The sequence below is a fragment of the Mustela erminea genome, chromosome X (assembly GCF_009829155.1).
Source record: "Mustela erminea isolate mMusErm1 chromosome X, mMusErm1.Pri, whole genome shotgun sequence".
In the NCBI taxonomy this organism is placed as follows: domain Eukaryota; kingdom Metazoa; phylum Chordata; class Mammalia; order Carnivora; family Mustelidae; genus Mustela; species Mustela erminea.
In genome coordinates, this window is record NC_045635.1 from 8658818 (window position 1) to 8684868 (window position 26051).

The 26051-nt window shown below is 43.5% G+C and overlaps 2 protein-coding genes across 4 annotated transcripts in view; one reads left to right on the forward strand and one right to left on the reverse strand.

The window, feature by feature from the left end:
* The window catches only part of FRMPD4 (FERM and PDZ domain containing 4), an 854311-nt gene that overhangs the window by 399392 nt on the left and 428868 nt on the right, over window positions 1-26051 (forward strand). The gene's annotated exons all lie outside the window — the stretch shown is intronic.
* On the reverse strand, window positions 19845-20708 carry LOC116582474 (ubiquitin carboxyl-terminal hydrolase isozyme L3-like). The gene has a single exon (XM_032329888.1). The coding sequence runs from the start codon at window positions 20668-20670 to the stop codon at window positions 19978-19980; it is 693 nt and encodes a 230-aa protein (XP_032185779.1). The 5' UTR covers window positions 20671-20708; the 3' UTR covers window positions 19845-19977.

Below are 26051 nucleotides of genomic sequence, written 5' to 3' on the forward strand. Positions count from 1 at the left end.
ACAGAGTGTGAGCCTCATGTGAAAGCTAGATCGCTGTGTCGGCAGTTTACAATATAAAACTTACGTTAGGACCTTCGAAGTACAGATTAATTACAAAATGAGCCAAAGTCAGTTCTGAAGGTGAGAAATGACCCAGTGTTCGAGACAAGTTTGTGTAGCAGGTTGTTGAGCGTTTGCTCTGGCTTGAGCAGAGAGGTGCGTAAATACCACCGAAAGATGATTCTACTTGGCAACATTCTTGGTTTTCCTCCAACTGCACTTTCTGGCGACTCTGATTTTCAGCGTCCTGGCATGTTGCCAGCCACCTCCAGGGGTGTTAAGAAATATCCAAAACAAAATTAAAATAAATTCCCTTTCATTTGAAATGCAATTATATATATATATAACACTTAGGAGCAGTGGGATTGGGTGTTAGAAAACCAAACCAAGCAATGGAGTAGCAATTACAACGTTGGAAAGAAAAAACAAAACAGAACCACAAAACATGCTAACACCTTGGCTGATGAATTGGACCCTGCTTGGGGAAGAGCTAGAAACGGGGAATAGAACTACCCTCTCCCTTTAGCTTTAATCAAACTCTTGGGAATTCATCACTCTTCTTGTTTGAAATGCCATCTGCAGAATGACTTGCCCTGGTGTTATCTGATTTTGATTATTTGCTTGTGATTCAGTCATTCCTTCTTTGTTTGTGTGCTCTGTGCTGAACAGTAGGCTGAATAACACAAAGGATGGGTTCGAGTGGGTTCTTTGGACATCCCCATATTGCCATTCCACCTGCAAACACTGTCCTCCCTCTACTGGAAGCTGGGCAGAGGGTGTAGCATCAGAGCGTCCAATTCGGAGAGCTCATCCAACGGTGACCATGGAGAGCCCAAATGTGCTCGGTGCTACACATCCCTTTGGGGAAGATAAGGATGGTAATGGCTTTGAGAATGAAATAATATGTTCTGACTTGAAGGACAAATTAGGGTAAAGCAAGGAGAAAAGACAGGATGAAATGTTCTCTCCTTTTACAGACTAAATTTAATTGTGGTTAATAGCAGCTGACTTTCCCCGTGACTTTGCCGTGGGAAGAGAGGCCTTCCACCAAAATAGGGGCCACACTTACTGAAGATTTTAGGTGGTCTGGCTTTTGATTGACAATCAGATAACTAACCTTTTTCTTTTATTTAAAGAAAAATTTTTAATTGAGCAATAAGGTTTCCTTTATATAAACTATTAGTTGATGCTAATACAATATGGATTTTAAAATGAAATCATGGGTGTGTACTTGTGACCGTAAAGATGAGCACACAAATCAGAAGCTGTGCAACAGGGGCGGCTGGGTGGCTCAGTCCGTTAAGTGTGTGACTCTTCATTTCCACCCGGGTCATGATCTCAGGCTTGGGACAGCAAGCCCTGCATCAGGCTCCACGCTCATCGTGGAGTCTACCTGAGGTTCTCTGTCTCCCTCTGCCCCTCCCCGTTCTCTACAATAAATAAATAAAATCTTAAAAAGAAAAAAAAAAGCTATACAATATTGGGCGCCGGGGTGGCTCAGTGGGTTAAGTGACTGCCCTTGGCTCAGGTCATGATCCCAGGGTCCTGGGATCGAGGCCCTGCTCAGCGGGGAGTCTGCTTCTCCCTCTCCCTCTACTCCTCCTGCTCTGGCTCTCTCTCTCTCTGTCTAATAAATAAATAAAATATTAAAAAAGTAAAATCTAAAAAAAAAAAGCTATACAACATTAACAGCAAATCCAAATATAAGCAAAGATAATCCTCTGAATTCTGTGTTTCATCAAGCATCAAACCCCACCAGTTTTATAGTCCTTCAAAGTACATAATGCTGCATCCACATACTCTGCATGTAATTGGATCTCTGGATTTAATTTCATTTCTCATGTGACATTCTCCACACTTACATCATTGACCGTTGCTTCGGGGGTTGACCATCCTTCCATGGTCCGTTGTTAGTCTCTCCAAATCCCAACCAGCTAATCCCCTACCCACATATCCTGGAGAGACTTCTCACTCTGGGCTTCTAAACAGATTCTGACTCTCGCCCTCTAAGACATTTTTTTTTTTAAGATAAAAATTCATGCTTTTTCTGTACCAGAGAAAAGGGAAAAATTTTTGGCATGCATAACTAATGAGGTAATTAGTACTATTAAGCTGCTTTAGAAGACTAAACCATCAGTAATTATGAGAGTAAGTATAAATTAAAGGACAGTGTTTAGGTTTCAGTGTCGTATATTATATCCAGTATTGTACTTTTTACCCAGTATTGTATTTTTGTAGAGCCATTACTGAACACGTATATTTGAAAGTCATAGTACAGGCATAGAAGGCCCATGGCTTTTTATCAGAAATAGACAAACAAGGAGAAAAACTATGGCACTAAGAGTAGATGTGTGCATATTTTTAAAAAATTACTTCATTTAAATAACTCAGTAAGGATATTTTCAAATGTGGTTCAAGCGTGAAGAATGATACAACACACAGCCATGTCCCCAGAACTCATGTATGTGTACTTTTCTAATCCTACTATGAAAGCGATAGAGCGAAATTTAAAAACAAATCAGTAGAAATGAAAGGAGAGTTCATTCAAAAGTAATTTTTGCATCTGAAAATTAGACACCAAATGAAACCCTCCACAGATATATCTTCTATATTTTTCTATAAAAAATTACAATGAAAAAATTATTTCACTGGAATTATTTTATATATATATATATAATTTACATATCATATATAATAATTCATGTATTATTTGAAATGATTTCATTGGAAAAGTGCTTTAAATTTAAATCGTGAATCCTAGGGTACCTGGGAAGCATGAGACTCTTGATCTTGGTTGTAGGTTCGAGCCCCACTTGTAGGTTCGAGCCCCACACCGAGTGTAGAGACTAATTAAAAATAAAACCTTAAAAAAAACATGAATCGTAACCAAAATATATAATTTATATTTTTTAAAGATTTATTTTTATTTTAGAGAGAGAGAGAGAGAGAGCTATGTGAGCATGTGCAGGGGGAGGGGCAGAGGGAGAGAATCTCAAGTGGACTTCCCACTGAGTGTGGAGCCCTGACACGGGGCTTGATCTCATGACCCTGAAATCATGACCTGAGCCATAATCAGACCCAAACCAAAACTGAGTCGGACATTTAACTGAGCCACCCAGGCGTCCCAGAGCAAGTCGCTTTTAAGAAATGAAAAAAAGGAAAAGAAAGGAAAAGGAGCATTTCCAGTCATCTTCTTGGGCACTTTATGAAGATTTTTTTTTTTTTCATGAAACACATTTGAGACACTGCCCTTGTCTTGCCGATGTGTTTTTCCATAAATGGAATGTTTGACCAAATGAAATCCACATTTTTGAGGAGCTTTTGGTTCTCACTGACTGGTACTGCTGCAGCCTGAAATAACTCCCAAATTACATATGTGCCAATCTGATCAGAAAGAATGCTTGACAGCAAGCTTAGATATATACACCAGAAATCTGAACTCTGAATGCCTTGTCCTGGTCGTGGCTTAGGAACTAACTCCATGCGTTCCTCTAAGTCTGGCGTTCCTAGCTTATTGCGGTGTTAACGTATATTTATTTCTCTTGGATGTTAGAACATGCATTGATCTATATCATTTGATTTCAGTTGGGGATGATTTTGCCCCCACTTGGCCATTCCTGGAGACCTTTTGGGTTGTCACAGTTGGCACAAGGGTATTGCCCCTGGCATCTAGGAAACAAAGGCCAGGGGATCCTACCTCGTATCCTACAATGCACAGGGCAGCCTCCACAACAAGGAATTACCTGTCCCCAAATGTGAACGGTGCCGAGGCTGAGAGATCTCTAACTACACAAAAGAACAGGGTTTAAATTTATTTCCTAAAACGAATATATATGTGGACATTCCTTAGGTAGAGTTTTTCTTCTAATAATAATGCACTGTGTTTGATAGAACAAAAAATATTTTTAGAATTTTGTCTTTACATCTAAGAACTATGGTTTTACACTGTTTTTCCAGGGTATACATCAAAGTTTTCTAACCTATGTTCTGTTTTTCCTATGTGCTTTGCACCTGTGTCAAAAAATAGATGATCGCGGTGTGTTCAGACATGCTCCATTCATCCTGGTCATAAATGAAATGGCTGCCAGAAAAGGATCATTTCTTGCCGTATTTGATTTTGGCCATTAGTCTTGCTCTGTTCTAGGAGTGTTCTTAACATCTGAACAAGTATCTTCCGTATTTTGGGGGAGGGAAGTTTACAAAGACATTGCCTATTAAATTCTATTCCATTTCTTGGTGTCAACGTATTTTATGTACTTTTTGTATTATGAATTTCATACTTGATAAATTCCAAAAAAGAGGCTACATTTAGATACTAACCTTAAGGATTTCTGGAAAATTTTCCGTATTTTCTACTACTGCTTTCTCCTTGATGTTTTTTTACTTAACCCTGATCTAGTTCTCTACAGTCCTCTTGGTTTTTGTTTGTTTGCTTGATTCTAAATAGAATCATTTCAACTATTTTGTAACTTGTTCATTTGAGTGAGAATCCAAATAAGGTCTACCGCTATAAGTTATTGATAGGCCTCTAAAGTTTATTTTAATCTATAGGTTTCCACATCTCTCTTATTTTCTTATGATGTGTTTTTTTTTTAAGAAGCTGGGTCATTTGTCCTGTAGAATTTCTACTCATTCTGGAGTTTGCTGATTCAATTCCACGGCAGGGCCTAACAAGTTTCTTTGTTCTTTGTATTTCCTGTGAATTGATAGTTGACTCGAGACATCATTTACTCTTAAAGTTAAAATCGAGACGGAAAAACCATTCTCCTCGTGTGTGTGTGTGTGTGTGTGTGTGTGTGTGTGTGTGTGTTTTAAGGATTTTAGTTATTTATATGACAGAGAGACACAGCGAGAGCTCCCCGTGGAGCTGCAAGTCCCATGCGGGGCTCGATCCCAGGACCCGAGCCTGAGGCAGTCGCTTAACGACTGAGCCACGTAGGCACCCCAAGACAACTACTCTCTTAATATAGTCTTTTAGGTTACCACTGGGGATCAGTGCAACAGGACTTGATAGACTGTAGCGGGGGCAGGGGCCTGTTTTTGTAAATCAAGTTTTATTGGCCCATAGCCACAGGCACGCCGCAGAACACCGCCTGTGGTTGCTCTTGCACAGTAACAGCAGATTCCAGCAGCTGCCACAGGGATAGATACAGTAGCCCACAAGCTGAAACTGTTTACTATGTAGCCTTAAAACAAATAAAAATAAAAAAGCTTTCCAACCCTAGTAGGAAAGGTTACGCCTTTTAATTTTTTAAGTAGGCTCTATTGCCCAATGTGAGGTTCAAACTCATGACCGTGGATTCAGGAGTTGCTGTGTTCCATTGACTGAGCCAGCCAGGCCCCCTCAAGTTTAGCCCTTTTATTTTATTTTTAAATTTAATTTAATTTTTTATTTTATTATTTTTTAAAAATTTTATCTATTTGACAGAGAGAGAGACCGAGAGAGGGAACACAAGCAAGGGGAGTGGGAGAGGGAGAAGCAGGCTCCCCGCTGAACAGGGAGCCCCATGCGGAACTCGATCCCGGGACCCTGGGATCATGACCTGAGCTGAAGGCAGACGCTTAATGATGACTGAGCCACTCAGGTGTCCCTGTTTTATTTTTAAAAGATTTCATTTATTTATTCTTGAGAGAGAGGTAGAGTCCGGGCAGGAGGAGGGGCAGAGATGAAGAGGGAGAATCTCGCGCCGACTCCAGACTGAATGCAAAGCCCTTGTGGGGCTTCATCCCAGAAGCCTGAGATCATAACCTGAGCTGAGATTAAGGGTCGGACCCTTAACTGACTGAGCCACCCAGGTGCCCCATGGTTAGGCCTTTAAAAGAAAAAAAAGTGATCTGTAGTCTGCTATAAACTGTGGATAAAGGTTTTCTAAAAAAGGTTAACTGTCCTTTATTATGTGTCACAATATATAATTTAAAAGTATGATCATTATTCGGCTGTGATATATTTGTACTTTATCATCCTAAAGTTACCTTCATATCTCTTTACCTCTCAAATAGAAAAAGTATATGTATTTAAAAAAATCAATATAATAAAGTCATTCACATTTCCAAAAACGAATTCCTCTTAGGAAAACTATGCTCTCAGATAACATAGTCTATCGCCTTCAGCCTGACTATAAATAATTTTATTAATTAATCTTTTCTGTCCACTTTTACTGTCCTTAAATACTCCCTTTAACATGAGCCAGGCAGTTATAGACTATAAAATGAGGAATGCTAGAGGACCTAATTTCAGTGTCTTTTCTGAGTAGTTTTTCGATGTTGGAATAATAATGCTTTTAGGAACAGGATTTTCCAAATTGCATAAAATGGTCTCTTTTGTGGTTCTCTCTGCAAAAATGAAACTGACTTATTGTGTGTCATTATAACTGAATTCTGTGGCATCTGTATATCACGTTAGGTCAGAATTGACACCATCGCCGAGAATGCACTTGTACCTTCTCTGTTTAGAAGTGTACCACCTCTGTTGTTAGGTATCTGTCATTTCGAAATCGGTCGCTGGTAGGATTTGTCTCACAAACACCTGGGGGAGGTGTCCTTCCAGATTATCCTCGCCACATGTTAAAAAGGGGAAGGAGAAGAAGCAGGAGACAGACAAAGAAAGCAACTGCCTGCTGAAAAATTGTAAACAGGCTTTATATTCAGGAAAATCTGGATGTTGAAGTTTCTCACAAGGACCCGGGTGGGGACATGTGTGTTTCTCCAAGGAAAGCCTTTATTCTGTTCTGAAACAGCTTGTGTGGTATCTGTTCTTTTCTCGATGGTCAAGATTCTGCAATTACTTACGTATCAGTCATGGTACTCCAAGAGGCTCCGAGACCTCCCACAAGAAAACCCATTTCTTACCTCCTGCCACTGTGCCATAGCGGGAGTGTGGGGTTGGCAGAGAAACGTCTCCACACCTGATCGTTTCAGTCTAGCAGGGCCAAGCACAGTTTCTACATTTTTCTGATGTTTAAGTGGTTTAAAAATAACAAAAGAGTAATACCTTGTGATACGTGACATTTTTTTTAAAGATTTTATTTATTTATTTGAGACAGTGAGAGCATGAATAAGCAGCGGGAGAGGCAGAGGGAGAGGGAGAAGCAGGCTCCCCGCTGAGCAGGGAGCCCAATGCGGGACTGGATCCCCAGACCCTGGGATCATGACCAGAGCCAAAGGCAGATGCTTAATGACTGAGTCACTCACGTGTCCTGTGACACATGAAAATCATACACAACTCAAGTTTCTGTGTCCATCATTCATGGTTTGATTGGGACATAGCCAGACTCATTTGTTTACTTAGGGTCCGTGGCTGCTTCCTATGAAGGCAGGTTGTGTTTTTATGACTGAGAGCATGTAGCCTTCGAAGTCTAAATATGTTCGTGCTCGCTTCGGCAGCACATATACGAAGTCTAAATATGTTCTATCTGCCCTTGATAGAAGAGTTTGGCAACTCCTGGTCTAAGGGCTTGATCATCTTCTGGAGTCTCATAGTATCCCCACTGGAGAGAGAAGAGAGGGAGCCTGGCGGAGCTTGCTAGAGGTTTCTGGGCAAGGTAGCCCGTGGCTCTGCCTACGCAAGTGGCCTCCACACGAATGTAGCCCCAGTCCCTGCAAGGGAGGCTGGAGCATGAGGTCTAGCAAAGGGCCATGGAAGAGAGAACACAGATGGTACCAGACAAAACTGTCAGTGTCTGTCATTTTATATGAAAAATGTTTTTTTCTATAGTCTCCTTTTAGAACCTTGGCCTCAACTCTGACTTCACCTGATTGGAAGTTTTTACAAAGGCTTGCGCTCTTTCCTTTCCCCTCTGCACGCTGTCATTATTTCAGCCCATCACACTTTACTTCCTCAACGTCCATCGTCGCAGAATGAAAGACAATCTGTTTTTTTGGTTTCTGGATTTTTTTTTTTTTCGTTTTTCTTCTTCTTCCCTTTTTTTTTTTTTTTTCCTTTCTTTTTTAAGATCAACGTGAGCAATGTGTTGAAAACAGCAGGGGTGTCCAATAATTGAGTTGGGTTTGACAGGCTCATTTGTGTATTTACTGAACTAGTCATGCAATAGGTGTTTGAAATATCAATCAAAGCCATGTTTGATTTTTCTGGATCTTGTTGTCTTTCTTTTTGGTCTGATTACACCTGCTGATGTTTGTGAATTATTGTCAAATGGGCACCTTCCCAAAGGGTAATGTTTCATTGGAGTATAAATATCATGTGAGAGTAGAAGGTCCTATAAATTCAAAGACTATGATCAGCCAGATTTTTCTTTTAAGACAGAAGAAAGAGACAACACAAATACAGCAATCAGAGTTTTATATTTCTAAAGGGAGAACTTTCATAATAAAACCCGAGAGGATACTTAATTTTGGGGAGTTCTTGGGAATTTTCTGACATCAGAAATAACTTGTAAAAAGCCAGCAGCAAGAGAAATTAGAATGATGTATCAGTTACACCAGACGTGGTATATAGACTGGAGTTTTATAAAGTTCTGGAGATTTTTCTGTTTGGGCTTCAGACTGGAATGGGCCTGTCTCAGACCTTGTCCAGGTGGGTCACTTTTGTGCAGTCAGCATTGGGTCTAGAAGAGTTCTTGGAGGGCTTTGGGAAAATCACAGTTGCATGGAGGGTGGGAGGTGGAGGTATGTGTGGATTAGCAAGTCACTATTGCCTGGCTGCAGACCTTTGGGCATGTCCATTACTTTTTTTTTTTTTTAATTTATTTGACAGACAGATCACAAGTGGCCAGAGAGGCAGGCAGAGACAGACAGAGGGGGAAGCAGGCTCCCCGCTGAGCAGAGAGCCTGATGCGGAGCTCGATCCCAGAACCCTGGGATCATGACCCGAGCCGAAGTCAGAAGCTTTAACCCACTGAGCCACCCAGGCGCCTCCTGTCCATTACTTTTTGACGTCTTGTGTGTTTTGCATGTCGAGCCCATCTCAGTTTGGGCCAACCACCACATCTTAAGTGTTCCGTTGCCACGTGTGGCTGGTGGCTCGAGTACTGGACCGTTCCAGAGGGCCCACTCTGGTTCTCCTCTAGGCACTCCTCTTTCCATGCTTCAGGGAATGTGCAAGTCCAAGGTCACATGTCTTCCTCAGCCCATTCCCTCCTGCCTCCTACACCAGGCACCAGCTAACGGTGGCCTCTGGCCCATGGCCTATGTTTGTAAATGAAAGTTTTCTGGGGAGTGCAACCACAGTCATTCGTTTAGATATTATCTATGACTGTTTGCACTCAGTAGCTGTGGCAGAGAGAGTGTGGCCCGGAATGCCTAAAGTACTGACTCAAAAAACAGGCCTTTTACAGGACACAGTGACCAGCTTCTGCTTTAGACTGGTGTTTTGGGTATCTGGGACCTTGGAATTCCTTAGAATTCCTTGCCCCACTCCTGAGCCTGCTTCCAGGATCCGAAGGGTAGGGTCCCACCAAGGAATAGTCAGATGTGGCTGATGGCAAACGACAAGGACGGAGGTGATGCATGTGGGCTCAGGTGTGAGCCTGACCATGAGTGGGGAGAGGAGATGGCATCCGGCCCCCGTGAGTGCGGTGTCCTTGACACCATGTTGTGGGGTGGGACTCTGAGAAGTCTGCAAGTTACAAATCGGAAAATGTGCCTCTTATTACATGTTGTTATCAAAGGACATTTGTCACTTTCGGAGGATAAAACACGGACTTGACTTAACAGATTAGTAGCTCGGTTTGGAACTTCTATATCCATAGATGTGTGGTGTGGAGGGTTCTAGTTCTGTTCTTGCCCAGCCTGGTGAATGTTGAGGATGAGCCTGCCCTGAAGAGGGCTAGAGGCACTCGCGTACTTTGGGAGGTGGCTCCTGACTCGCGCACCCTTTAATCTGACCCTGCCTGCCTTTTAATGGAACCGTGCCCTGAGATGATAAAGCAGGGACAACAGTGGGGCGGGGTTCTTCCCTCACTCAAGAACTGTGTCTGTGACCAGCCCTGAGGTTCGTGAAGCCCATTAATTTCTTGTCAAGGGGGAAGAGATTCCAAGGGCTGAGAAGTACGAGTAGGTCTTTGGTTACCTGCCAGGATTCACTATGTCTTCACCCCAAGCAGTAGTGACTGAGACGGCCCACTCAGTCTCTCTTTCCAACCCTGTGTCCTTGCTCACACACCGATCGTTTCTTTCCCCGGCTTCTCGGCTCCATCGGGTAGAGTGTGTCCAGGTACAGTCACTGTGGGGGGGTTGCTGCCGAACCGCCTGGACAGAAGTGAAGTCCCAGTACCTTCTGATACTGTTCTTTGCCCCTTGGGCTTTGCAAACAGATGTTTTGACAGCTCACGATTGCTGCTTGTGATTCATTTCCTTGGAATTACTGAACCCTGGACCCCATGGGGGTACTGAAAAGAAGGCTTCCCAGTCTGATTGCTGCTCTGCTAAAAGAGAAGTCTCATTCACATTGCATCAAAATGAGGTGACCCGTCCTCCTCTTTCTAAAAGCTGACTCTGCACTCGCTTGACTGAAATGAAGAGTTTCAGTCCCCCACCATCTTTGTATCTGTAGAGGTTACATTTCTCTGCCTCGTAGCAGACAAAACCCTAAGGTGGTCGAAAGAGACTTGTAAGATTATTCAGCTGCTAGCATCATGTCTTCACCAATGGTCCAGGGTACAGTCACCTGCTACAGAGCCACTGTGACGTCCAAGGTGAGCCCGTTATTTTCCCCAGGCTTTTCAGTGTCTGCTTCCTTAAATTGAAAGGAGACTGGCTCTGAGGTCATTTTTAAGGATATATTTTTCACATTCTCTGATAATGCTGCTAAACCACTTAGAGTCACTGGAAAAAAACCACATTTTTCTTTGCATGATTCTTACGATTTCTGTTCTTTTTTTCCTACTGATAAGAAGTAGTGCAGACAAAAGGAGATGCATATTGTATGAGATTTCTGAGTCAGTTTAGCATTTTTTTTTTTCTGAGCACATTTTAGTATAATCTTTCTCAGACACCTTAAAATTAAGGTCTCACTTTCCCTTAATGTGATGGTCAGCAGGGCACCAGTATGTCTGCCAACAGACGGGGTTCTTATAATTTTAAAAGGAGGAGATGAAAAATTGAGAAACCCTATTTCTATCACCCTAAGTCTGTGATTTCAAACTAGAAGTGTTGGCGACTCGTAAGTCTAGGAGAAAAGTTTTTGGTTGGAAGGACCAGCAGCCGGTGCCAACTGGACTCCTGAGGGGATTAGCAGAGGAGGTGAAATTTGGTTTTTCTTGCCTCCCTCTTTCTTTCCCACTTCCTTGTCTCTAGAGCAGGGATTTCCAACCTCAGCACTGGTGACGTTCAGGGCAGCTTTGCTTGTGGTCGTGGTGGCTCTCTGGTGTATGGTAGGCTGGTTAGTAGCTTCCCTGGTTTCTACCCACTAGATGTCAGTGGGATCCTCTCCCGGTTAATGATAACCAAAAATGTCTCCAGACCTTGTTAGATGTTCCCTGGGGAAGTGGAGCAGAATCCTTCCTGGTTGAGAACTTCTCTAACGGCTTCCAGTCACCCAGGTACTCCATGCTACCTTCTGGAGTTCCGAACTGGCAACCCATCTCCCAGTGACCCCTCTGGAACGCGCATGCTCCAAACTCTTGTTCTTTCCCCACTAAGCCATGACCCACACGGAAAAGGGTGTGATTGGCCACCTGTTTGAAGTGGTTCACCCTATTCCATGAATGTGTCATGGGCTGAACTCAGACCAACATACTGCATTTTATTTATTTATTTTTTAAAGATTTTATTTCTTTATTTGACAGAGAGCGAGAGAGAGAAGCAGGCTCCCTGCTGAGCAGGGAGTCCAATGCGGGGCTCCATCCCAGAACTCTGGGATCATGACCTGAGCTGAAGGCAGAGGCTTAACTGACTGAGCCACCAGGGTGCCCCTACTGCATTTTTTAAAAGATGTATTTATTTATGAGCGGGAGAGCAAGTGGGGGGAAGGGCAGAGGGAGAGAATCTCCAGCAGACAATGCCCCCCACCCCACACCAGCCTGGAGCCCACCCTGGGACTGGAGATCACCCAGGAGATCATGACCTGATCTGTACTTACCAGCTGGAGGCTCAACTGACTGAACCCCGCAGGCACCCCTCAACATACTGATTTTAGAAGAGGAGCTTGTTAAATGTCTGATCAGTTAAAAAAAAAAAAGAAAAAAGAAAAAAGAAAAATAAGAGGCCATTTATAGCATTACTATTCATCACTTAGTCTTTTTTTGAGACTTAAAGGAATTTTCTCCAATAGGTAAGGTTATGGAGGAGGAAATGGAGACATCAGGAAGATTATGTAACTTGAACAGGATCACACAGAAATGCCATTGTGGTCTCTTGGATTGTAGCCTGGTGTTCAAGGTATTGCGGAATGTCAAGACAGTCCTAGTTGCTCCCAACTGCCCCATGTGATCGCTAATACTTTTCCTTCTCTACCTGCCACCTGGCACAGAAAGACATCGTCCTTTGTGCATGTAGTGTTCTGCGTAAGTCACAAAAACAGTGAAATTCTAAGAAACTGAGCTGTGTCAGTTTCAGCTTTATCGCCGTTCGGTGGTGGTAATACAAGTATAATCATTCCAGCTGTGCTGACACTCAGTAATTTTCATTATAGGCAGCTCCTTGCAGTTTCAAGCTTCATATACTGCAAAAAAACCCCAAAACAAGCTCTTCGTACTCCTGTTACAGGAGATCGTGACATACTCATCGTCAGATATGCTCTTGCCATAGCGCTTTCCACAAGAGCTACCGTGACATTGGTCCTCGCAGAGTCCAGCTGACTAACCTGGTAACTGATTTCTTGGTTTGTGGAAATGCGAATGGATTCTGTTACATATTGGCTGCCTTCCAAAATCTGGGAGAAGTTGTTAAGGGTCATGTCTATTCTGTTGAACAGCTATGAAATTACTATGAAAAATTTACTCTTTTTGTAATTGTGCTGTAGCAAAATCGGGAACAGTTAATAGGAGGAAGGATAACCCCCAAAAAGATGAGCTCCTGTTTCCTGAGGCCATTGCTGGGCCTTGGTGCCTGGAGCAGCAGCGGGATGGAGAGGTGAGGGGAGGAGAGATTGCTCCCCACTTAATGATGCTTGTTGGGGCCTGAAGCCCCACCGCAACACACATTCACTGACTGTTTTTTCTCTGTTCGGTGGACCTCCGGGACAAGTGGGATACATTTGAAAGTGTCTGCTTAATAACTGGAAGTGTATTGAGAGAGAAAGAGCATTTGGGCAGTTTTTAGAGATTTATGTCCTAATCATTCCCTCGAAAACTTTCCTAAATTATCAGAAGACAAAAAAGGTATTACTGAGCTATTTAATGGTGGTTAAAATGGATATGTTAGGGGCGCCTGGGTGGCTCAGTAGTTAAGCCTCTGCCTTCAGCTCAGGTCATGATCCCAGGGTCCTGGGATTGAACCCCGCATCGGGCTCCCTGTTCAGCGGGAAGCCCGCTTCCCCCTCCCACTCCGCACTACTTGCCTTCCCTTTCTCGCTGTCTCTCTCTGTCAAATAAATAAATAAAATCTTTTAAAAAATGGATATGTTAATTTTAGGGCACAAAACCCCCACACCAGTCAAGTTGCATTTTGCAGTTCTGTGTGTAATGAATATCGATCTGCTGATCCCCTTGTGAAATCAGTCTGCTCATTTTGTAGGACAGAGTTTTGAAAATAATTTTTATTGGGCAGAGTACCCATGTTTAAGCTATTTTGTTTTGGTCTTATTTATTGTTATATATATGAATTCCATCTTTCTGCTCAAAATTTTAAATATAGTAGGTATGAAAGGCGTAAGAGAATTCTTTTTTTTTTTTTTTTTTTTGGTGTGCTAACGGTCCCTTGTGATGATATTCGGGGAGGGAAGTTTGCTTAGTGACTTAATTTTCAAGAACACACTGTGATACCAACTGGAAGCTGTTTGTCCATGGAGCAAATTATAATTGGGCATTTACCCATGTCCTCTGCCATCCCTAAACGAGGTTCAAGAGTTGTTTTTCTTAACATTTTCATTTGGCAGTGATTATTTTCACAGCAAAATAGACTAATGTGATCACCAGACGTATCTCAACTTCTAAGGAGTAGGTTATAACATCTTAGGAATTCTTAAGGTACTTTTCTTGAGAATACCATATGTGAGTACTTCACTATAAAATCAGATTTCCAGGTTTGACCAGATGTTTCTTTGGCAGGATTCACTGCTGATGCACGCTGGAAAGGGAATAATATCCTTGGGGAGGTTGTGGGGCATATTATAGAATTAATTTCATAGTAGAAAGCATACTAATGGCACACCTGGGTAGCTCTTTCGGTTAAGCATCTGCCTTCAGCTCAGGTCATGATCTCAGGGTCCTGGGATCGAGCCTTGCATTGGGCTCCCTGCTCAGCGGTGAACCTGTTTCTCCCTCTCCCACTCCCCCTGCTTGCTCTTTCTGCCAAATAAATAAAATATTTTTAAAAAGAAGAAAGCATAATATAGAAATCTCTTAAGTAGATAGTTTCTGTATAAGTCCAACTGAGTACCCTAGAGAAAGAAAATTAAGATTTCACTAAAGTATAGTGAAAATTAAAATTCCCCGAAATTAATTTAGTGTCCTGATGCTGTCAAAGTTTTACTTCGGCATAGAACTGCTATTAAAAAGAGAGATCAGTGGGCGCCTGGGTGGCTCAGTGGGTTAAGCTGCTGCCTTCGGCTCAGGTCATGATCTCCGGGTCCTGGGATCGAGTCCCGCATCCGGGCTCTCTGCTCAGCAGGGAGCCTGCTTCCACCTCTCTCTCTCTCTCTGCCTGCCTCTCTGCCTACTTGTGATCTCTCTCTGTCAAATAAATAAATAAAATCTTAAAAAGAGAGAGAGAGAGATCAGTTCTAAAAAAACACAAATACAAACTTTTGCTCCCCAGTTTTTCATGCAAATGGTCCTAACTGCCAGTTCATCCACAGGCCAAAGTATCTTTTGCCTTAATTAAGAAAAAAAAAGTCTCGGGGCACCTGGGTGGCTCAGTCGGTTAAGCATCTGACTCTTGATCTCAGCTCAGATCTTTATCTCAGGGGCATTAAGGCTGCATGTTGGGAGTGGAGACTACTTAAAAAAGAAAACAAAGCATTAAGAAAAAAACCAAGTAGGAGGGTGATGAAGCAGCGCCCCTCGTGTCAGTGTTGTGGAACTGCAGAGGGAGAATCCAGAAAGTATATGGTGCATCTAGTTCATGCTTCAGGTCAGAAATCCCCCCCCTTAGACCCGTGTTGGCCCCTTGACCTTCACCCTTCTGTTCTCTTGCTCCTGGAGACTCCAGCTAGACTCCAGGCCGACCCTCCCACTGTCTTCTGCTGGACACCAAAGTACCAAAACTACACAAAAAATGACAAAAAAACACAAAGCACCAAACTACAGTTTTGCTGTTCCTGTTTAAAACGGGCCTCACTGTGAGTGCAGATCTGTCATGAAAAGAATAACAATCCCAAACATTACTAACGGCATTTAAGATGGGGTAAAATTGCCTGATGTTCCGAAATGCCCTTTAATGAGTCACAGTCTCGGTCAGTTCCCTTGAAGACCTAGGAGACCCAACCGGTAACGGAACCAGGAGCAGGTGGCATCCATGGGGAAGCTGGGAAAACGGTCCGTGGTTCCCCGTGGTTGCAGGTAGGACAGACAATGTCAGGGTCAGCCTGGTCCCTTCACAGACCGTTCACTGTGTGTGTGCCCTCCTTTAGCCCTTTCTTGCATCCCCCCTCTCCTTCTCTCTTTCTTTTCATTTTTCCCTTAAAAAAAAGAGATTTATTTATTTATCAGAGAGAGAGAGAGAGAGCACAGGTGGGGAGTGGCAGGCAGAGGCAGAAGCAGACACCCCGGGGAGCAGGGAGCCTGACATGGCACTGGATCCCAGGACCCCGGGATCATGACCTGAGCTGAAGGCAGATGCTTAACTGACTGAGCCACCCAGGCGCTCCACTTTCTTTCTCTCTCCCTTTTCTTCATTCCCTCCCTCCTTCCTTCCTTTCTTTTCAAAGTACTCTATACCCAACATGGGGCTTGAACTCACATCCCCGAGATCAAGAGTCACACACTGTGCCAGCTGAGCCGACCAGGTGCCCCTCCTTTAAACCCTTCATGGGTGATTTTCTCTTGAGCCCTAGGGCCCACTTTGAACGTGCTTGATTGAATAGGAAGCTCGGAGTACCTGGGAGCTCATGCCCCTGGCCCCATGGCCTACACACAAACGTGTAGCTCTTGACCAATGACCAGCTGGTGGGTGTAGCGTAGACTGCAGAGTTCCTTGTGGGATTCAGGCTGAAGTTACCTGTGATGACCCAGGGAGGCTCTCCGGGGGCTGTCCTTCTCGGCTTCCTGCCCTTCCCTGGGCTGCTCCTCCTCCCTCTTCGCCAACCCTTCCGTGGGAGTAGTGCCAATCTGGCCACAGGCATGGAAGCCCTCCTTTCGGTGTTTGCTTCTGGAGGACGTGGATGAAGATAGCCGGTCGGCACATATGTCTGGAGACCAAGCTAACGAGCACCGACGCCAACAACTCCAAGTTCAGGTGGCTATGCGGCTAACGGTAAGAGCAGAAGCTATAAACTAGAATCCTTGATTGCACTCCCAGCTTTTCCTTTGTTAGCTGTGGAACGTCAGGCCAAATGGCTAACCTCTCTGAGCTTCACTTCCATTGCCAATTGGAGGAGAAATAGAGCAAACTAATAAAGTTGGTGCGAAGCTGAAAAGAAATCATGCTCAAAAACATTGGTTCGTGACGCATATCAGACCCTCAGTAAATGTGAGCTGTGTAGAAAACCCTGTTCTTAAGATTCAGAGGAGTCCAGAAGTTCAGATAATTCTCTCTAGCGTGAGTCAGAAGCTTCCCAAGAGAGAGCAGCACAGCAATATGTCTACTCGTTTTGTAGGTGAGTGCACACACTCAGAAAAGCCAGTGACTGTGTGTGAAGTATGGTTTGCTATGGTCCGTGACTCGGACCCTGGGGTCTGGACTAGCAGGGCACCGTTTTGTCTGGGGACACAGAACCTCTAGGCATCCAGTGGCCTGACATTTGGGAAATGGGTTTGCTTGAACCATTGAGTACATTGGATCCTGTGTGTGAAAACGGACATGAGATTTTGAGCAATGAGAAATCGTCTGTTACTAAGGAAGGAGGTGTGAGATAAAGGAAGACGAACGCAGTAAGAGTGTATCCCCTAAGTATTCTCTGAATGCCACGAGGAATAATATTTCAATAGATGAGACGCTCTTCATTTCAAATGATTCCAATCTCTGGTATTGATTCTTCTACCTCAGGGAGAGGAAATGAAAGAGATTTTAGATGATGGTGTTCGCAGAAGCTCTTGAATCTGTGAATTTGAAAATGTCACATAGAAAATGTGAAGGTCATGTGCATAAATTTACATATGATTGAATTTATGTATGTGTTAATTACTCCCAAAGAAATTAAGATCAGACATATGGAAAAGCATATGTACTGGGAGGAAAAAAACTCAGGTGTGTTCAGTGTATCAAAGCACAGAAATCTCACCTGGTCGGACTGATGTTGGAGGGCATGTGTGAGTCAAGTCTTTAATGGATGACAGAGAGAAAGTGACTGCACCTCACTAGATTAGGGAGGGCGTTCAAGGGTAGGGAATCTATTTATAAATAGGACTTTGAATAATATATAAAGGACTTCAAATTATATTTGAGATTCCTGGAGGGCTTAAGGCTGCCAGATCTGAGAGACTTCAGCTGTCTATGAGAGCACGCAGAGGACAGAACAGTTGGAGCGGGAAAGGCACAGAGGGATGTCCTGTTAAGAAAGGGGTCTCCATTCTTTGTTTGTTTGTTTGAGGCGAAGTGCAGATACAAACAAGACACTTGGCAGTATGGGGATGTTCTTCCAGGACTGAGACGGATATGATCTGGGTGAAGGTGGGGGTGGAGGCTTCTAGCTGGGACTTCTAGAAGGTAGAACAGAAATCAGAGGAGGGAGAGTCACAGTGAGGTGACCAGAGAAGGCGCTTTCTTCCAGCTCAGCTGCAAACAGCGAGAGGGCTGTCCATCACTAGAGGTGTTTCCAACTTAGCAAAGATGCTGTAGAAAGCTTCGAGTAAGTTCTGCCTATCCCCGACTGCTATGAATATTTCATTTTAATTTTCATAATCATTTGTGGTCCTTATAATTAAAACATAGTCAATGTTCTTAATAAGATATTTTTAAAGTGTCATGAATTTTATACCCTTGTGATTTCTATGAGCCTAGTTAAGAAGCTGTGTCTTGAAGTCAAATATACCACGTATAATGTCATTACCCTCTACGAAAAGCAATGGATATTAATTATTGATGCTACTTCTCCTATAAAAATGAAGATGATCTTTTTTCAAATGGACAGAATTATTCCAAGCATATTTTTAGTTAAAGTAATTGGAACATGTGTGTATAGTGTAATACTATCTTCTGAGTGCTTGTGGGGGGAGAGACAGACAGAGAGAGGGAGGCACTCCATACCAGTAATTGTGTCCAGAAACACTTTCTCAAGGATGGGTTGAAGGAAAAGATCTTTCCCCAGCAAACAAAACACAAGAGATTTTCTACTAGGAGATCATCACTAGGGAGTGTACTATGGGAACAAGGTGATAGTCTCAGGAGCGCCTATGAGTAAGTCCCCCCACCCCTTTCTCCAGAGAGGGAAGTTCACCACGAAGGACTAAGTTCCGGTGCCCTATCAGTCAGTGTTACGGGTGCAGTCAGGAAGTATATGTGTGCGTTCTATATTGAATATAATAGTTTTTATCTTGTATCTATATGTGTGTGTTCTATAAAGTATATAATAGTTTCTATATTGTATCTATACACACACACACACACACATATACATGCATACACATAATATATAGATACAATCTATTGAATAGACACAATATAGAAAATGTGCTGGTGAAGTTTTTCTTAGAAAAGATTAGATTGAGCCAAGGCAGCATTGGCTGGTAGAGAGCCAGGATGTAGGTTTGTAGAAATTATTTAGGTTTTGGAGGGAAGAGAAGTACAGAAAGTAGAGAAACAAAATGTTAGAATCGACGGAATTCTTAAACTTAACAAGATGTGAGGAGGGAAATTCTGGCCAGGAGGCCCTGATGAGCACTTAGGCAGATACCTGTTGGTGCCTTTTAGCAAGACAGGAAACAGGCTTGGGGACAAGATCATTAGTTTAGTTCTGAGACTGATGACAAGATGCATGTCTGTGAGACATTGGGTGAAGATGTCCAGTGGGCAGTGGAACATACCGGTATAGCGTGGAAGGCCCTTGAGGCAACTCGCTTTTGGGATCCAGATGAAATTATGTGGGACTTGAATTAACACCCGGTTGGAGGCCAGCACCCTCCCAGTGCCTGGGGTTCCTGATGGTAGGACTGTGGTGGTAGGGGGGCACGGTGCAAATTGTGTGGTGTTCATCTCAGTGTGAATTTCTGCTTCTGCTGAATTCGTTCAAGAGGGTGATTGTCTCCTTGTCTTTGTGTGCTGTATTCCTCCTCTTCTGTGTGTTCTCAAGCGTGGAAGAGAGTCCCGCTTTATTGATAACATCAATGACAGTTACTTATGCAAGACATTTATTTAGCAAACTTGAAGGTAGATCTTGAAACTCTAACATTAGATCAATCGTTTTCTAACCCCCTTGTTTTTCTGCCTTCCTGCCAGATGAGTCAGCCATGTCTTTCTTCTTCAAGACCCTTTCCGCCACTGTTTTCTAGATCCTTCCTGCAGACTCCTCTGGGAGTCCGCTCGCTGCGCTCCATACATCGCCGTACTTTCATTTTTTAAAATCTATTTACTTTTGAAATTTTATTTATTTATTTTTTTTAATTCACATAAAGTTTAATCAGTCAAGTTAATGAAAATATCAAAATTTTTGAGTTAGTGTGTGGCAGCGGAAATTTAGTTTTTGTTGCAAATAATACAGTATTTGGTGTTTCCGTCACTGACAAGCTATGCTGCAGATAGAGCAATTGCATTGAATCTCAGTTCATCAGGGTCACGTTCCATAAACTTCTTGCAAACTTCTATGGCATCCTCTAATAAAGTTTCATCACTAGTTTCCCCATGGTTAATTGGAAATGGTTTCCGTCCATCTAATTCATAGAGATGCCCATCTACATGAACTAATGCAATAAAATGAAGATCTACTTTTTCATCTATACTTGGTGCCTCAGTCTGACCTTCATGGGCACTGGTCTCATGAGTGACTCGAATAGCGTCATAGTTCTCTAGGTATCTGGCTCGTTCTTCAGGACTCATTGACACGGACTCCTCGAGGAATTTTTTCAAGGTTGATCCAGATTCAAAGTGCATCTTGTCTTTATTGTTGGCAATAGCATGGATCAGTCCAATTGTTCCACAGGCACTGCTGATTGTTTGCTTCATGAAATATACTGATGATGTAACATCTTGTCCCTGAGATTTTATTTTTTCCTCCTCCTCTGTTCTGAATACTTCATACTTTTCTGTAATAGGGAAGAGAAGTAACACTGCACACACCGGTCTTGGTACCATGCTAAGGAGTTCAGGATCCATTCCATATACATCAACAAACTGCCAGTTAGGATGTAGACCTAATTGTTTGAGAAACTGGTTGGTGACCTCGGGATTGGCCTCCAGCGGCAGCCAGCACTGACCCTCCATCGCCGCTGCGCCCGGCCCCTCTCCAGTTCTGACAGCTGCCGCCATCGCCTAAAATTTTATTATTTTTAAGTGCTTTCTACACCCACGTGGGGCTCAAGCCCGCAACCTTAAGATCAAGAGTCTCACAGTCTACTGGCTGAGCCAGCCCACCACGGTACTTTCAGCTCCGTCCTCACTCTTACTCTTCCCAAGACTCTCCAGTAGCTTCCCCTGCACGGAGAGCCAGGGCCTGCCCTGCTCCAGCCGTGGATGGCTACACACGTGCAGTTTTCAGCATTGTCCTTCTTGGGATGGAGCCAAAAGCACTTCATTGTCTCCTGGAAATAAAATAAGGCAGAAGTAAGCCACAGTGTTGATGTTTAGTAACTCATTTTCCATCAAACATTGGGTTATGAATCCAGAAAAGAAAGTGGGACTAGAGATAAGATTTGGGATGAACAGCGTACGGGTCACGAAAAGGGGCGTGGCTGGGCCAAGGGATGGCATCTAGGCACAAGACAGAGGGACAAAGGAGACTTGTCAGAGTTTTCTGCTCAACTTTCAAAAGGGGAAAAAGATGGAGCAATTTTTAGGCCCGAGTCATATTTGCCAAGAGAACCTGATGTGGGGGTGGCACGAGAAAGGGGGCCATAGGATAACTGCGTGGTTAGAATCTTCAGGAAGAAATATTGTCTGATTGTAGGCCATGATTTATCAACTGCCGTATCATCTCTGTTATTAGAGCGCAGGCAGTATTTTATGAAGCGCTTCAATTGGATTTCTGTGATAATGCAGGCTTTTCTTCGAAGAATTCAGATATTCGATGGATGTATAATTATCCTGTCTCTGTTTATTTTTAAGTACTGTGTAAGTTAAAAAATTAAATTCTAATATTTAGGTATGCAAAATGAGATGTTATTCAGCCTAGCTAAAAGGGAGAATTTGGCCATGCAAGTGAGTGCCTGTTCGTCAAGGTGACAGGTTTGTAGATAGAAGAAACACATCGCTTTCTTGCTTTAGTGTCCGTCAGAGTGGCCGGCTGCACGTGGGTGTTTATCCTGTTGACTTTTTTGTTTTGTGAGATGGACGCAGAGGGCTGGATACAGGGCAAAGCCATGGGCAGTGGTACTAGTCCAGGCCTTGCCCGGGTTGTGGGAACTTGCTTCTTAATGCTGAAAGCCGAGTCCTGTCCTCGTGGGCCGGATCACCAACCTGACATCTCCAGGTGCACAGGCTAGGTCTAGAGGTCGGATGCCAATACCAAGGCCAGGTGGCCAGTTATCTTCACGTGTGCTTGACCATCACGCTACAGGGAGGCCCTCTGGGATGAAATGTGGGCGCATGATCAGTGTGAGATTTCCGAGGCGGATTTCTCACCCAGACCCCTACGGCGCTCCCAATAAGCTCCACAGGGATGTTGGCTGCACAGAGTCTCAGATGCTTGCCATGTTTCATCCAGAAATGTCGCTGCCCAGCCCGGTCCCCTTCCCCAGAAATCGGAGAGGAAGGGAGGACCTAAGACGATAGGCCCGCGTATCTGCAGCAGCACACAGCTAGAGCCTCTGCCCCAGGAACCCAGCCAGGATTTCCTGTACACTCGTTAGGTCCATGGGCAGGTGGCCAGGACCAGTGCTCATCGCTACCTGGGGGGGGTGAGGCCAAGGTCTGCACCGAATCAAGTGACCGAGTGACTGTAAGCCTTGGGCCCTCGTGGCAGGTGTTCTTGATTAACCTTGTCGTTGGGATGATCTCAAAGGTCTTTGACCAGGAAACAGTCCTAAGCAGGTCCTGTGAAAGTGGCCTGTTCATAAAGTCGACACCTCTCTTTGTGTATATGTCAGTACTTCGAGCCTTTTAATGTCATGACCAATGCAGAATCTAGTAATGGGGTGAGCTTATTTGTGGCAGAAGGTACAGACCTAGCGACTGACTGTCCTAGGCCACTTCTTCTGGTGAAAAATCTGGTTAAGAATCCCCAGTTAAGGGGCACCTGCATAGTTCGGTCAGTTAAGGGTCTGCCTTAAGCACAGGTCATGATCTCTGGGTTCTGCGATGGAACCCCACATCGGGCTTCCTGCCCAATGGGAGTCCACTTCTCCCTCTCCCTCTGTGCTCTCTCTCTTGCTCTTGCTCTCTCTTAAGTAAATAAAATCTTAAAAGCATCTCCAGTTAAATATCTCCACACACTTACAACCCTTTCATGGCACACCAGTGTCCTTTGATATTGTAGGTTATCCCACAATTCTTCCTAATTCCCTGTATTTTTGTTGATGAAATCAAATTGTTATCTCAGTGTTCTCGTTTATTTAATGACCGAGGTGTGGCAACTCTGTAAAAATATTTCCCAGAAAAGATGTTCACTGCCAAGTGTTAGAAATACCATCCGGTTTCTCATTTAAATTTTAATTATCATGCTACTTGAAATGACTCCTCATCGTAGATGTTTCTTACGCGGTTTTACTGCCGAGGTGTCTCTTGTCAACATTTTCGTTTTCTTTATGCTGTAATTGTTTGGTACTTACGAGTCATTCTGTTTCACCAACACTTGGCTTTATGACCTTTCTTTGCAAATCCTCAAGACCCAGGTGCCTAGATGAGGGTGGTTTCTAGGTTGAAAATATTATTTTAGGTTCTATCACATTTGTGGTTTCTGTTTTGTTTTGGGGTTTTTTCCCCCTTTTCTACCACCTTACAAATTCTAGGTATGTGATTTACACCTTCTTGGGCCTCCTAACACCAAAACAAGGGGTCATGCTTTGATTCTTGAATCATTTTCAATGTATTTATGCTTGAGGCCAGAGACTTTCCTTGTTATTTCATTATCTTGCTACTTCTAGCTTCATGGAAGTCAGAATAAATCTTTCATTTGCTTTGATATATTTTTTTCTTCTTCTGGTTTTTGCCCATTGAAGCAGGAGAAGCGTCAGGGTCAACAAAATTAGGTGAGAAGCCCCCTCTAATCTACCAGGTGTGTTAGAAAGAACATGAGATTTTGTTCTTATTTTTTGGCGAAATGAACCTGGGTTCTGGTCTTGACTTGCTTATTTGTTAGCTTTATGACCTGGGAAAAGAACTTGGGCTCTGAGTCATTTCTTCACCTGAAACAAAGGAAATCCTAATGCTTGCTTCATGTACCTGAAATGAGCTTTCTTGACTTCTGACCACCCACTGGCCAGTTCTATCTCGGTATTCCTCACTGGATTTGATTTCAGGAGATCTTAATGTTCTCACTGTTAGTCTTGCCTCCTTCGAATCCATTATCCATACCGGTAGTTGAATGTTCTAGTTGAAATGCTGGTTGTGTGCACTGGTTCCCTGTTCACTCACCAGTGACCCCTTATTATACTGATGTGAGCTCCTTAGTGTGGCCAGGAAGGCTATGAATGACCTCTCTCTCTACCCCTTAGTCTGCCTTTTATGCCCTAGTGCTAACCTCTCTTCTTCTACTATGTCATGCTGTTTCACTCCTCTATGCCTTCACCAAAGCTGGTGCTTCTCCCTAGATGCCCTTTTCTCTTTCCTGCATGGAACTTGCTCCTCTTAGTCTTCTAGGCAACTCAGGAGTCTGTTCTTACAATGCCTGTAAGCTTGGCTCAAGTTGCTCTCTCTCCTCTGGGCTCTACTCAACACCCTGGGCTTCTCCCTCTCTTGGAGCTGACAATGGTACACACAATCCCTCTTTATGTGTCTGCTGCCAAGAGTTGGTTCCCCGAGGGCAGAGAAGCACATCCTGGGACCTGACGTGGTCAGTTTTGGAGCATAATAGATGCTGAGTAAATATTTGCTCATCAGAGCTGAGCTTCTCACCGAGGACCTGAATAGAGATTTGGCGCCTGGACAGGACCACAGATGATGGTTGGTCGCCCTCACACCCCAAAGGAGAAAAAAGATGCCTTACTTCATAGAAATCCATGAAAACTGCATTACAGAATCACTAAAGATGACACACACAGAATGCAAAATACACCAGCTATAAGTTCTGTTTGTCTGATTCCTTGGGTTTTATTGATTTAAGGGAAAAGCAAGGGAACATTGTTTTGAGCTTTGTAGAACCTTGGACTTCAAAAAGCTGGTGATTTGCATCCTGTTAAAATGCCACCAGTGCATCTTTCCTGCCCAAGTGCCTACCCGCAGGACTTGACATTTAGGAGAGAGGCTGTCAGAACCCAAGGAGCCCCCCCACCCAAGGAACTTTGGGTACTACGTGCACGTATTTAACAATAAGTAAGGTTTTCATGATTTTAACTCTTTATTAAGAACATTTGGGACATGCCTAAAGTAAACAGAAGAACAGAACAGACCTTCTCAAGCCATGATCAACATTCTGCCTTTTCTGAATCATCTGTATACTTAGGCATTTGCCATTCCCCCATTTTTTTTTCTGTGGTAAAGTTGTGGCTTTCATTTGTTTGTATTCAGAAGTGACAAGGCCAGTATACCTAGGTGGAAAAGAGTTCCATCATCATCAATTAATAATACCATAAATACAAAATAAATATATAGATATGTATAGATTGTTGTTCTTTTGAATTGTAGCAGTTTAACTTACTTGGGGTATTTTTTTTTTTGGTCTAGTTTACTTAATAAAATGTGGCCAAAAAAACCTCAGAGAAGTAATTGGTGCTCCTGTGAATGATATTATATCCACTTTTAAATTGTTTTAGGAAGAACTTTGGTATAGTGGTTTACAGTAAGAGCCAAGTCTATACCAACCTGTGGACCGAATGTGGCCCCTGCTTGTGTTTGAAAATAGAGTGTTATTGGAACATAGCCGTCCCCTTGCATTTGTGTAACGTCTGTGGCTGTTCTTGGGTGACAGAGCCACAGTGGGCTACCTGTCACAGATTCTATGTCCCATGAAACCCAAGACGTTTTCTGTCGGTCTCTTTACAGATAAAGTTTGACAACCTCTGGCTTAGCGTAGAAGCTTCCTCTTATCACCCATGGGCCCTTAGATGAGTCATTTAATCTCTTTGAGACAATTTAATATTCTATATATAGAAGTGAAAAGTCTCTAACTTCTGGGGTTGTTTTGAGGAGCCCAAGAGTTGAAACACAGGGGAATACTCGGGAGGCGCTTTGGCCCCTGGTAAGTACTATTCACTTTGTCCTCGTGACCATTCCAGTACTGTTGGTGACTGCCGGTGTGCCTCTTAGGAATGGAGGAAGCAACTTATTCTGGCCAAGCCAGTTTCTGTATCTGCGAAAGGGCGATAATTAGTTCCCTCGCTGTGAGACTGTTAGAAGGAATGAAGTCAACAAAGTCTTGGAACCTGCCAAAGGCTCAGGAGCCGAGGCCGCTGCTGTTAGTGTGTTTCTGCAGCTCTTCTCTCTTGCACGGAGGTACCGGGCATCTGGATCCTTGCAGAGATCTGGCCAGCAGGCCCTCGAGACTTCCTGGG